Source organism: Leuresthes tenuis, unplaced genomic scaffold (assembly GCF_036924035.1).
Source record: "Leuresthes tenuis unplaced genomic scaffold, fLeuTen1.0.hap1 SCAF_6, whole genome shotgun sequence".
NCBI lineage: Eukaryota > Metazoa > Chordata > Actinopteri > Atheriniformes > Atherinopsidae > Leuresthes > Leuresthes tenuis.
The window spans coordinates 5,076,482-5,089,587 of record NW_027325360.1 but is presented as its reverse complement, the minus strand read 5'-3'; the positions used below and the strand labels follow the sequence as shown (position 1 = coordinate 5,089,587).

Below are 13,106 nucleotides of genomic sequence, written 5' to 3'. Positions count from 1 at the left end.
CGTGTAAAGATGAGTAATAAGTGGAATAGTCTGACAGGGAAGGCTTACTCAGCTGATATACCAGCATACTCATCTGTGGTGCCACTCCAACTGGAAACGGAGTCCATGAAGTTACGTTGTCCTTTGAGGGCAACCCCTGTCCCACAAACTTTGCAATAACCTTGAGTGTAGGCCTTGCTATCCATCGCACAACCTCCCTCCTGTTATAATCATCAACCACCAGCATGTCCAGGGGCTCCTGTCTTACACCATTCCTCCATTATGTCAAGCTCCATGTTGCTCATCAAAGGCTAATAACCAAACATTTGAAATCTTTGTCTCTGTAGATCAGTTATCCTTTCAATTGATTTCCCTTTATAAAAGTAACACCCTTTTTATTAAACTACCTCTCAGTTATCTGTAGCCAACTTCTTTTTTTGCTTTTTTTTCATTTTTACTTGACGTAAGTAAGGCTGATCATTAGTGTTGCAGCTGTTGGAGAACATCGGGTAAAAGTCCGACTGCGTGCTGGAGAGTAGCAGCATCCTGACATATTTATTAGATAAGAGAAGGTCCCTCTTTTACCTTCCCGCAGATAAATCTGTGTGTGGCAGCGATGTGAGGACAGTGGAGAGGTGGCCTATTAAAAAGACGAGCTGCCTGATATTCATCATCCCGTATGACATCACTCAGAGTGCCGCTCTGTCCCATCAGCCGCACACACCGGTGATTTTATGGTGGTGGTACACTCATCGGCTGTTTTATGTTGCTTTTACTGGGGGTGGGCAGGGTATCTGTCATGAGGGATGTCTGAGCAGGTGTGTGCAGATCAGAGAGGCAAATGGGTAGAACAAGACACCTTTTTTCAAGGAAGAGTCCTTGAGATTTATCTGCTGAACTGGCTTTTTGAGACCCAATTTGTTCTTTTGTACAAAACAAAAAGCAATACCAAGACCAAACCAAGACTTTTTCAGTCCGGTTACTCTAATGTGACAGATGACTTATCATTGCCACCCAGGTCCAGGTTGTGTACACCTCACAGCTATTGGGTGGGATGACAGACGACTAAATTTGAAATAAAAAATGTTTTTTTCTTTTCTTTCTTTTGGTCTACCAGGCATCCGGGAAAGAAAACACAATTTGCGGTGGTCATGACCATCACGGAAACAGTGGAGGTCACTTTATTTGAGTGTGTGAGGAATGATTGCAGCGCTGCTGTTTATCTTGTTGTATGTTGTTTGGGTGTTGGAAGTGGTGTGTGTGTGTGTGTGTGTGTGTGTGTGTGTGTGTGTGTGTGTGTGTTCATCCCCATCACTTTCAGAATAATTCACTATCATCATGCCAGATACTTCTCAACAGAACTCTCAGTTTGCTTTGCATGCAGAGGGACAACTTGATGGAACACATGTTGTGCTTGGTGGTATAAACCTGTGCGAATACGCTCATATATCGAGGGCACATCTGTTTGCATCATTGTTATTCACTCGCAGTGCGTGCTGCTGCTTTACATATGTACTGCAGATATACACAGGAAGCTGTTTTTAGGTATCTTGGTTGCTGACACTAATGTATTTCAAAAGAGGTAATTATCATACCATAAGTTGATCATTACCATAGCTAACACACACATAAATAGAGTTAAAGAGTATTGCAGGCTAACTCAATTAGCAAAAAAAATTTGACCATAAATCTATTTCTTTAAGATGGATTTGAAGGTTTTTTGAGTAAATGTTTGACCTGCCACAGCAGGATCCTTATCATTTCAGTGGATACGGTACACACACCGTATTTTTAAACAGCAGTAAAAATCTAGCACTCCAGATCTGTCTCAGGATCATGAAGATGATATTCAGACCACAGACTGTAATTTACAGATTGCTGTGCTCCAGGGGTAAATACCTCGATCCCAACTCTGATTGCGTTCCCTAAAATGAATGAGAATTATTTTCTAAATGCAATGAAGTTGGTCAGTGAAGAGGCTGAAATTAATTTCTTTTTATTTAGTGACATTCCACGTGAAAAGGTTTTTATCCAGGCTGTAGAGTAAACTCTAAGTTGAGTGTGCTGCTTTTGCCCTGCTCTACACATTCAGACTTAAAATGTCTGCGTTCATAATAACCTGCTTTAGAGGGATTCAGTTCAGCTACATGTTCTCTGGTGCTTTGAGTCGACAGAGAACATGTATGTTCTCCAATGCTGTGATGTGCAGTTGAAAGCCAGTCAAGTGAAGGCGGGTTGCTGCAGGTGACCTGTTAGCCTCAGGTAGTGCAAAGACAACGAGCCCGAGTCGTGTTTCTGTGCTCACCATAGGTGGGAATCCTGATGATGGTGAAGAGGATCTCGTTCTCTGGCGTGTCCTCGTCGTGGACGCTGAGAGAGGAGTTGCTGATGACGACACCAGAAGTTTCTTCCACATAGATGCCGCTGACTGACACAGTCGGCTCTCTGTTCTCTTTACTCTGCTGTGAGGGGAGGATTTCAGCAGAAAATTTATTTTTAATCAAACAAAAACAGCATGCATGCATCGCTCGGATAGTCAGCCTTCTTTTGAAATGTTCCTCAATTATTGAAATGCATTTTCATAAACCCATTCTGCTATAATACACATGGAAATATTCACACGCAGACCTGCTGCAGGAGATTTGATCTATATAGCCAACCTGAACACACACGCAGACTCAGGCAAATGTTACAGCTCTCTGACAGCCTCATCAATTCAACTCGAGCCCTAAGATGGGCTTAAGTGATGGATTTGGAGACTGAGTGTGCTTATGTTGAGGAAAAAAGAGAACCGGAGCAGCCTAAGGGCAGTGAAGTCTCATACAGATCAGGGATGGAGGTTTATGAGCAGCTGAATAAGAGTGTCCGTGTGTCTCAAATTGAACTTTATTTCTACAGACAGAGATATTATTTTCCTTACTCTTTAGTAACTAGCCAGTATCTTTGAGAGGCAATTTTCATTTTTGAATGTGTAAGTTTCTAGATAATATAGATAAAACTTTTTCCAAACCATCAAAGGTTTACTTAAACCATAAACCGATACTGACCTCTATTCATTAAAACAACTCTTCTAGAAGCTTGTTTTGAACCCCCATGAAATGTATCCCTTCGTTCCCTAAAATAACTGATGTATCGCTAATGTCTGAGCCTCCTTCCCTCTGCAGCCACAGTAGCAGACAGCAAGATGTTCATCTGCTGTAGAATTTTTTTAATAGGCCTGCCACTTCTTTTGTCCTCCACTAATCCAGATTCCTAAAATATTCTAAAAGCACCCTGCACACCATGCTGAGAAATGCCCGAGTTTTCAGCCAATAGCTCCTTGGGAATCCCCCAACTGCTGCATGTAATTATATCATCATTTTGTGTCAAACTGTGTTATCTTTGGGATTTTACACTTTTGACAGGCTGCTAGTAAGTGCCTAAAGATTTATTGGAACCCAGTTCAAAATTTATTTTGCTAAGCTGTTGCTCATCCTTTGATAAAGGTGCCAAAACCCCAAATGTCTGGCTCCTTTAAAGCAAAATATAAAGAAATAGGGCGGTCTCAAGACTTTAGCACAGAGCTAGATTTGAAAAACTGATTTCTGGCAGATTTTAGCCCTTAATTTTAAAGTTTTTAAGATTAAAAAGTAACGAGAAAAAGAGATGTTTAACCTCAGCTACAGTATGAGATAAAAATGCAGATTTAAAGTATAGTTCAGTCTATGAAAGATCACAACCTTATAAAAACAAAAACAAACAGAGGAAACGCCTCAAGAATGCATAAACTTATTCTGGCAGTTATCTGTTTATATACCATAGCATTAAAAAAAAGATTTAAGATCTCTCAGTGCTTAAATCAAATCTAATTAAATCAACAAAGTATGGGTTGGAAAACAGAGTTTTGTTTGTCTCTTTTGAGCTCCTGTAGTAACACAATGTTGTAACAAGGGTGCAACTAACTGCTCATTGTAAAGTAATTAAAGCAAAGATTCTCATTTCCATGCAAAGTTGTTCTAACTAAAACATAGTTTTGAATATCATATTAGATTCCTTGTAATAAACTGTCAGAATTGTTCCACAGCTTTAAAACTTACCTGGATGTTTATTTCCACATTAAAAGCCTCGGTCTGACTGTGTCCGTCACTGATGTAGAGGCTAAAGACGTCCTGCCTGGTTTGAGGTTTACGCTTGTTGTCCTGGACGTAGAAGACGTGATCAGATGCGAGGTCCTCCACAGAAAAAGGCACATCTGGGGTGACAACTCGTGAGCTGCCAAATGAGCCTCCTGCGTGATGGAAGAACAGAGATGTCACACTCACAGACAGCATTACAGAAGCTGCTTCTGTGTAAGTCAGCACAGTGAAAGTCCATAAACTGATCTCACTTGTCTTTTTCTCCAGCTGTGACCTAACATTAAAACAGCAGTCTGCAATAATTACCACACTGATACAAAGAACCAGCTGCTTACAACACCTGGGAGCTGCAGTGACACCAAACTCAGTCTTTTACCAACCAGCCCTCAACCAGCCTGAACTGACTGGCAGTTTGGATGCCTGAATGATGCCTGAAAAGACATTTACGGCTCCATATTATACTCCAAAAAAAGCCCATTTGGGGGTAATGGTGTGAGCTGGCACTCCTGACGCTGAGCGAGCTTAAGCTAGTGTGAATGTACAAATTCAGCCTCGATTTCTGTGAAGTTTGAGACAAACCATAAGCATCTTCCTCAAAGGAGACGGATGACTCCACAGTGAGCTGAGTCAGAGCTCTGCAGGGAAAAGACGATCTGTGCACTGGTGTTCATAGAATGTGTGTGTGTGTGTGTTTCAGGTAAAACAATGAATCACATCAAGTCTGTATCATCTGCCTGTAAAATGGTGAGGGTGGGTTGTCTGTCTGAGCAGGAATCCATGCAGAATAGCAATCAGAGTGTGAAATCATCGACAGATACAGGAGAAAGTCTTCTGTGCTCCGTTGTCAAACAACATGTTATATCTGCTGATTTCAGAATCAATCAGAAGTAACCCTGTTGACATCTCTACCACTGATTACACAAGACCAATAAAAAATAGTTAAATCACATGAGGGTAAAAACAGATCAATTATGTTGCTCCAAAGCCTGAAGCAAAAAGAGAGCAGGGTTTCAACTTAATCCTGAAATTGTGTCATTTACAGTGGAAAGATACACTTCCAACATCTTTAAGAACTTATGAGCTTTAAGCAGTATATACCATGCCACTGAATAATGTAAGAACTGGGTTTACTCCAGTTATGCAGGGAAATGAGTACTGAGCAACACAGGAACTAACAGCTGCTTCCGCTTCTTATGTTTACGCATTTGGCAGAAAAGCGACTTACAGGTAGGAAGATAGAGTAAGGAGGTCTTGCCTAAGGACCCCTACTGGAGGTTGTACCTTTCATGCAGAGGATTTGAACCCTGGTCTCCCACACGAAAGGTGGAAATCATACCAATACACTATCAAAAGACGGGTCAGCACCAGAAGAAATGGGTTTGTTTGGATCGATGTGGAAATGATGAAGAACTCTCTTCCCATGGATGCAAACACACACTGAAAATTTGTCTCATGTGTGGGCCTGGGACCATAACAAATTTTGCTGGACGATATATTGTCCCACAAATTTTGCCGATAAACGATATTATTGTCAACATGATAATATATCATAAGAATGCACACCCTTTCAAATACAATAAACTTTTATTTCTCAGTGTTTTTTACCATTGTAATTTCAATTTAAATATCCTAAATAAATAAAACAAACAAAAAATAAAATGGACTCTGTCTCTGTTAGCACTTGAATTACACTTCTTGACAAGAGGGTTCACTCTGTGCTGAGACCGAGCACAGAGTGAACCCTCCTGTCATCCAGCCTGCTTGGAGGCGACAGACGAGGAAAACAAACATGGCATATATATATATATATATATATATATTTGAGTTCATTTTAATTTATCGTGTGATTAATTGATTTATTGATTATCGGCCCAGGCCTACTCATGTGGTAATTTAGCTTAGCCCAAACTTTGTCACTTTCTGCTCATAAAAGGTGTTTTTTTGTATGTGGTAAACATGTGAAGAGTTCTGAGACAAACCCTTTTGTTATCAAGACTTAAAACAATCTATGTTCAATCAGAGAAAGTCTTTAATATATCCCTGTACGTGTGTTTCTTTGCTAATCATTCAAATGAAAATGCATCGTGTTATTGGAAAAGACATTTTTGCCTATGTATGTGTGGGTGTACATATGCAGTTGTGCAGATATTGTGTATTTTTATGTTTAATTGTGATGTGGTCATTCAAATGCACAGGATGTGGCTGAGTGCCTTGTGCGTTGAGATGCATCTGCATACCAACAATGAATCTGTCACACTTGGTTTTGTTGCTCACACACTGAGGATGACAGAGACTGGCTTCCCCTGCAACCCAGTGACTCCAAAAATGCTTCACTTCATGCCACAGACTGACAACGCTGAACACAAAAGACCGTCCCTGAGCTCCAGCAGCCATGAAGGACACTCAGCTGGGATGTGGACAGACAAGATCAGGGCCAGCTCTTATCTACAATAGCAGATGTTATGAATAAATGACTGCATGTGTTTATACTTCTTTAAATCTAAGTAAAATGACACAACTGTTCTCATTTATTCTCATACACACCTTAGTATATGTATTTCTTGCGTTTGATTTAAGGTAAAACTTTGGGAAACAATCTGTTATCCACCCATTATCTTCTGTTTATCCAAGGTTAGGTCATGGCCAGACATCCCTCTCCCTAGCGACGCTCTCCAGCTTCTCCTGGGGGATCCCAAGGCATTCCCAGACCAAATGGGATATATAAATCCTCCAGAAAGTTGCGGGTCTGCCCCAGGGCCTCCTCCCAATAGGACATGTCAAAAAAGTCTCCAAAGGGAAGCAACCAGGAGGCCCAAACCACATCAGCCGAGGAGCAGAAGCTCTACTCTGAGCTTCCTCCTGATGGCCACCCACCTCTGAAAGAAACTCTTTTCAGCCGCTTGGATTCATCATCTAATTCTTTTGGTCACTGCCCATATCTCGTAGGACTGGAACATAGATGGACCAAAAATGAAAAGCTTTGGCTTTCAGCTCAGCTTCCTCTTCAGAACAACAAACTGCGTGGCCCCCTCATGACTGCAGAGGAAGCCCCAATCTGCCGTCACTTGTTAACAAGATCCTGAGATACTTGAAGTGCTCTGCTTGAGAAGGAGACTCACCCATAACCAGGAGGGAGCACTCCACATTTTTACAGTTGAGAACCTTGGCCTTGCCTTTTGGCTGATTTTCATCCCAGCTGCCTCGTGATAAAAGTTATGGCTTTACAGGTATTTGGATCATCATTTAAAAAAAAAAATGAAATAATTATTTGAAATTTTTTGCAGCTTTGTTTTGGGGAAACTAGCTAATATACAGCACAGAAAATAAAACATGTTTTATCCTAATTTAGCACCTTTTTGGCTAATTTGTGACAGATGGATGTAGCATTACAGTTAGCAATTTCATTTAACAAGCATATGAACTATGCTTTCTCCAACACAGCAGCACTGAGAAATCTTTTCTAAATTCTCAGTCAATAATGTTTTTCCTTAGAGCTGTAAAGCAAAAGTTCCATCAGATCTGTAAGTTGTTTTTTTAAATTCATTTATCTATTTTTTTAAGGACCAAATAACTTCCAGATATGACAAGGAGATAAGAAAAAGCAGATACAAAACATTTAGAAAGGATTGATAATTCTAAAAACTACTTCATTTGCTTCATTAGATTACTGTAAAACATTCAGCAACAGCTTTTTAGTTTCAACTTATTCTTACTATATGGGCTCATGGTCGGACATTCAGGGTGAAATAATTCCAGAGCAAAAAATAGTAACTTATAAGGCTAAGAAATACTCTAAAAAAGAATCAAATTTAGCTCCATGTGCTCAACTTAAAATATGCATAACTAACAACTTGCAAGGTCCCATTTCCCAATAGAGGTAATCATTAACATTTTTTCAGTGAACTGTTCGAGCCTTGAAGTTTAGCTGAGGGATGAAATGACCCTCAAATAAAAAAAAGAATCTTTGTGTTTAAAGTACATGCTTCTTCTGGATCTTTCCACCACATTTCTTAAACCCCAGTCACAATGTGTAAGCATCCACAGAAGAGGTGGGTGGACTTAATTACTGCACTTGAACGGTAGCATTTTGCTAATGTATTCCACCCCCTGCAAGTAGCCGACATCCTGGAAGATAACACGAATGCGTTCTATAAAAGTCTAACAATTACATATTCTAGATATGCAAAGTCTACTCTGGTATTTGCTTCTGACATCCATCCATTCTGCATATCAGAAACTGCTCCATCTGTAGCAGGCTATCTGGCAGCCCTAATGCACAACATAATTAAGCTGTGACAGATGGCATTGTCACTACAGGGAATTCAGCCACCACTGTTTGAATGTCACATAAAAACAAGTGAAAATCTTTCCGAGCAGGAGTTGCGATGCGACAGTGTGCACAAACACAGAGAGAATCTCACTTACTCACCTCTGTTGGTGTTTTCAATGAAACCGTATTTAGGAGGACTGACAAGCCAGACCAGCAGATCTCTCCTGGGCGTGTCCACATCTGACACTATGATGTGATTGGTGGAGAGCTGCACACGACCACCTTCCTGGACCTAAACATGAATATTAAAGCATGAATAAGTAAATTCAGCATTTAATCAGCTTTTAGTTTGCAAGTTTGCATTTACTTTATAGTTACTGTAAGCAATGTAAAACTCAGTTTCTGTATTAAAAAAAACTGCCTTGATACATCAATTTGATTCTATTTTCAAATCAAATGAGCATGAAAATGGTAAAATTTCACTACATAGAAGATTTCTTTGAATATCTGGAAAATATTTGAAGAAATAGTTAAACATTCAGCTTCAAGACAAAAAAGTAAAATTGCTGATTAATTGATAGGATTGTTTTGATGATGCAAAATTAATCAGTCCTAAAAAAATTTTTTTAAAAATCAGCCATTCGTAGGTTAAATGTTGAATCATGAAACACGTGAGGTGGTTGATTGAAACTTGTGTAAACAAAATCAAATAAAGTATAAAAGACAAAAACAGAGTTTGCACAATTTTAATAAACCTGAAAGTGAATATCTGGTCTGAGCTCCTTTATTCTCCAACACAGCCTGAACCCTCTGAGACCAGCTTTCTGTCCTTTCTTTAAGGAGTCTTCAGGAACAGTTCTCCAGGCTTCTTGAAGGACATCCCAAAGCTCTTCTTTGGATGTCGGCTGCCTTTTGTTCCGTTCTCTGTCAGATGATCCCACACTGCTTCAATAATGTTGAGGTCCGGGCTCTGGGGAGGATTCATCCCTCCATTTAGGCCTGACACTTGTCCTCCACTTGTCCAGTTTCCTCAAATGTTTTAAGGACACACTGCACACCATGCTGAGATATGCCAAGTTTTCAGCCAATAGCTCTTTGGGAATCACCTTGTTGCTGCAGACTGAAGATTTATGAGTGTCGTTGTTACAGGCTACTCGAACCAAAGTGTCTCACACTGGTTCATCCTTTGAGTTGATTCCTTGGTTAATGTTAAATGACTCATCAAACTAAACGGACCACTTTAAAATTTTAGAAGAAAGTCTGCAGACTTTTGCACAGTATTGTATGTATGTAAGACATATTTGTGAGTACCTCGATGCCACTGCGTACAGTGACCACCGGCGGCTGTTTAGGCGTAGAGGTGATGGTGATTGTGCACATCTCATTGTCAAGGCGATTGTTTTCTTCATCAAGAACAAAAAAGTAGAAGATGTCTGTAACCGGCTGACTTCCTGTCTCTACTGAAGTGATGTACCTGCAGACAGAGATAATGGTTAGATTTGTATGACTTGGCAAGGTTCCTTCTTTCTCAAAGTTACGTTTTCATTTCATACAATAATTATCTTTTAATTGATACAGAATTTTGTGATTATGTGTTGAGTCCTTGGGGGTAAAAGCTTTGCTTGAGCACCCCCTGCAACAATACAGCTGCTAATCCCCACAAAGCACAAAAAAAACAAATCTCCTCTAATCCCGTTGAAATCTCACAAGAGTTTCTGACTCTTGTTTGTATAAGCAGCACCAAAGAGTCGGAAACTAAACCCAACGATTTGTTTGACCCCAGAGATCCTCATGCGCTGCAGCTCTTCAGAGCCTGGACTATGGAAATTAAGCACTTAACATGTGAATGCTTCTGATACATTTTAGCACCTCTCTTCGGGGACTTTACCACCACTTGCAGGTAATGTTAGAGTTCTGCTAATTGGCACTGCTTACGCCAACAGGCTCAGTCACTGAGTGTAATAGGGGAAGGGCTAATAAAAGACTTCCAGTTCATTCATTTGTTTTCTCACTTTCTACTGGTAAATGTCTGAGCACTCATCTTGGGAAAAGAAACATTAGGTTGAAGGAAAACAAAAATTACTCTGCAAGCCATCCCCTCTTCCTTTTCTGCATAACTAGAACGATCCCTACTGACTCAAAATGCAATGAGAAAAATTAATCAGGACTGCAACTACAGCGTGGAGAACCCTTGATGCCGTTTTATCTCTTCCGGAGAGCAATCGACACCCCGCTTCTCCTTCAAACCAGCCTCTTTCATAGAGGCTTAAACATCTTGATGGTACTTGAGTTGTGTGTTCACATATAACTCTTGTGCAGCAAAAACACATTCTTGATTAATTTTTCCTTTTTGTGAATTTGGGGTTTAAAAAAAGATCTGTTCGCTGTCTCCATGTTAAAGTGTCTGCTGCCACTTGGGGGCAGTATCAGAAATATGTTGCACAGTCTGAGCTGTGGGCTACTCTTGTGTTGCTGGCCCTTTAGCTTTACAGGACAAACATCTTCATTGTGATGAGGTGAAATCAAGAAAAACGACTTTTCACATGCTTGGTTGGATGGTTTTTAGTGCTTTATCCTCTTTGTTGTGAGACTGATTGTCATCAGCCCCTGCTGGCTCGAGTCAGCTCCAGTTGACTTTCAACCAATCGGCATTCAATCAATCATCGAGCCATCTCCAGAGGCTCTGCACTTCTGTCCGTATGCTTTGAAATAAAGGCCATTTGTGGGAGCTGATAGTGATGCAGATGGATAGATGTAAAAAGGCTCTTATAAAACAATGGCTTCTGGAATGACTCAGGGTATTTGAAAGTCATTTATGGTTTAAAGCTGTTGGTTTTATACTGCAAGACTCTGAAATAGCATTTAAACCATCAAAAGATACTGAAACTCTGCAGTAGAAGCAGAAGTTTTTAGAGGTTGGCTGTTTGGAGAAACGTAGCCCTCTAAACTTATCAGGAAATTTGGTCATGACAAACTTGTCTTGAACTTAGATTTGAATAACCTGAACAACTGTTCAGTTTTATTTGAGACCTTTTATAGCGCCTATGGCATCTAAACCCTCTCACTGTTGTCAGACGATCCCTTTTGTAACTTCTACCTGATCCTGTGCATGTTGATGTCCTCCATGGTGAATGACGAATACTCCTTCAGCTCCTGTGGATCCTCGTGGGACAGGCTCCTGGTGAGGACGCCGTACATTGGCAGCGACACCAACTGGATGCTAATCTGATCATCTGGGGATGTGTTATCCTAATCAGCAAAAGAAAGTGCTTCACTTCACTGTGGCTGTTGCAATCATACATGCAGTCAAAATACAAATAGTCTCCAAGGCATTGATTAAAATGAAAAATTAGGGCTGTTGTGGTTATTCCCAAATAGACATTTAAATGTAAATATGCTTGACACAAATCTGTTGTTACTGAGCATCTTTAATCTTTAAAAAGGTTGCATTGTGGGTAACATGACTATGATGTAGTATTTTGTGTTTTTGGGAAGTAAGACGACAGAACAGAGCTGTGGCTGAAAGGTGCATACAGGCCGACTGCTCCCAATCAGGACTTAAGTGGTTGGATGAGCCCAAATTTTACAGCAACTGTGATCTAAATGTTGTTCACAGTCTAAAATGATTATAAGCTGCAGTTATGAGGTTGTCACCTCAGCTGATCCCAATAGAAAAGAGCAAGCTCGCTGCTAGGCAACCTGACACGCTTCACTAAAGACCTTTCTTGAAATATAACAGTTGGTCATTCAATCAGATAACCGGAGTGCAACCAGTATTTTTTGCAATGGTTTGACATTTTGTTTTGCGTCAAGCAGTACCAAGCTTCAGTATGTTCACATCACCAGACACATTGTCTCATTCCAATTAAATACAGATCAGATGAGAAGGCTGATCATCATAACTACAACTTTCATGAGAATGCTGCTGACCATGGAAACAGCATGCTTGTGCATGATGACTTTGTACTTACTACAACAAAAAGATTTGATAGAATATGCTTGAGATTAGAATGAGATACACAATCAACAAAAACAACAGGCTATAACAGTGAATTTGTGTTTGCTGCAGGTTCAGCTCTTCCCAGGTCTGCAGAGGTAGAAACTCAATGTGTGTCTCTCCCTGTAACACATATTTGGAGCTGCTTCATGTGCAGACTGTGGACTAAAGGTTCTGGTAGATGTGTGCTGGGGTGCTGAGACACAGCAATTTGTTGGAATATGTTTTTTAGACTAAACAAAATCCCAAAAACTTCTGATGGTTCCACAAATGAAACAGTCTCATGGAATATAACTCAAAGTCAAGATTTTTCAGTTTCTGAAAGTTCTAAAGAGCACGTCTCACTCACAGTGTAAGCCAGGTGCGAGCGTGTGATGATGGTGCTGCTTTTCTTGCCCACTTCCAGTGAGAATGTGGCTGCAGGGTCCCGCTGTGGCCCGTCTCCACCGTCGCCCAGAACCACCACCTGCACAGCTGTGGTTGCCATGGAGATCCCATCGCTAACTGAGAAGGAGATGGTGTCGTCTTGATCGGAGAGGCCAGCGTGACGGTAGAGAAGAACGTTGCGAGTGACGTCGCTGAAGGTGAAGATGTCACCTGAAGAGAAAAAGAAGGTGTGCGTGAGTCTGTGTCCTAAGACCGCATCTGTTCATTTGAATCCTTTTTTTTCTCCATGTGGCTGTAATGTCTGAGCATTAAATGACAGTTTTAACAGGAAAAAAGAACCTTTTGATAGTGACTGAGG

The 13,106-nt window shown here is 40.6% G+C and overlaps 1 protein-coding gene across 3 annotated transcripts in view; it reads right to left on the bottom strand.

Moving 5' to 3' along the window:
• Window positions 1-13,106, bottom strand: part of fras1 (Fraser extracellular matrix complex subunit 1) — a 236,035-nt gene that overhangs the window by 33,528 nt on the left and 189,401 nt on the right. For 2 of the 3 annotated variants that reach the window (XM_072387281.1, XM_072387284.1), the window contains exons 37-42: window positions 12,711-12,958; window positions 11,462-11,613; window positions 9,676-9,838; window positions 8,524-8,656; window positions 4,056-4,246; window positions 2,285-2,441 (exon numbers count right to left, since the gene is read on the bottom strand). In XM_072387281.1, the coding sequence (XP_072243382.1) occupies window positions 2,285-2,441; window positions 4,056-4,246; window positions 8,524-8,656; window positions 9,676-9,838; window positions 11,462-11,613; window positions 12,711-12,958 (1,044 nt within the window). Of the gene's footprint in view, window positions 1-2,284; window positions 2,442-4,055; window positions 4,247-8,519; window positions 8,657-9,675; window positions 9,839-11,461; window positions 11,614-12,710; window positions 12,959-13,106 lie in introns of all 3 variants that reach the window. The other variant, XM_072387285.1, reaches the window with a different exon arrangement.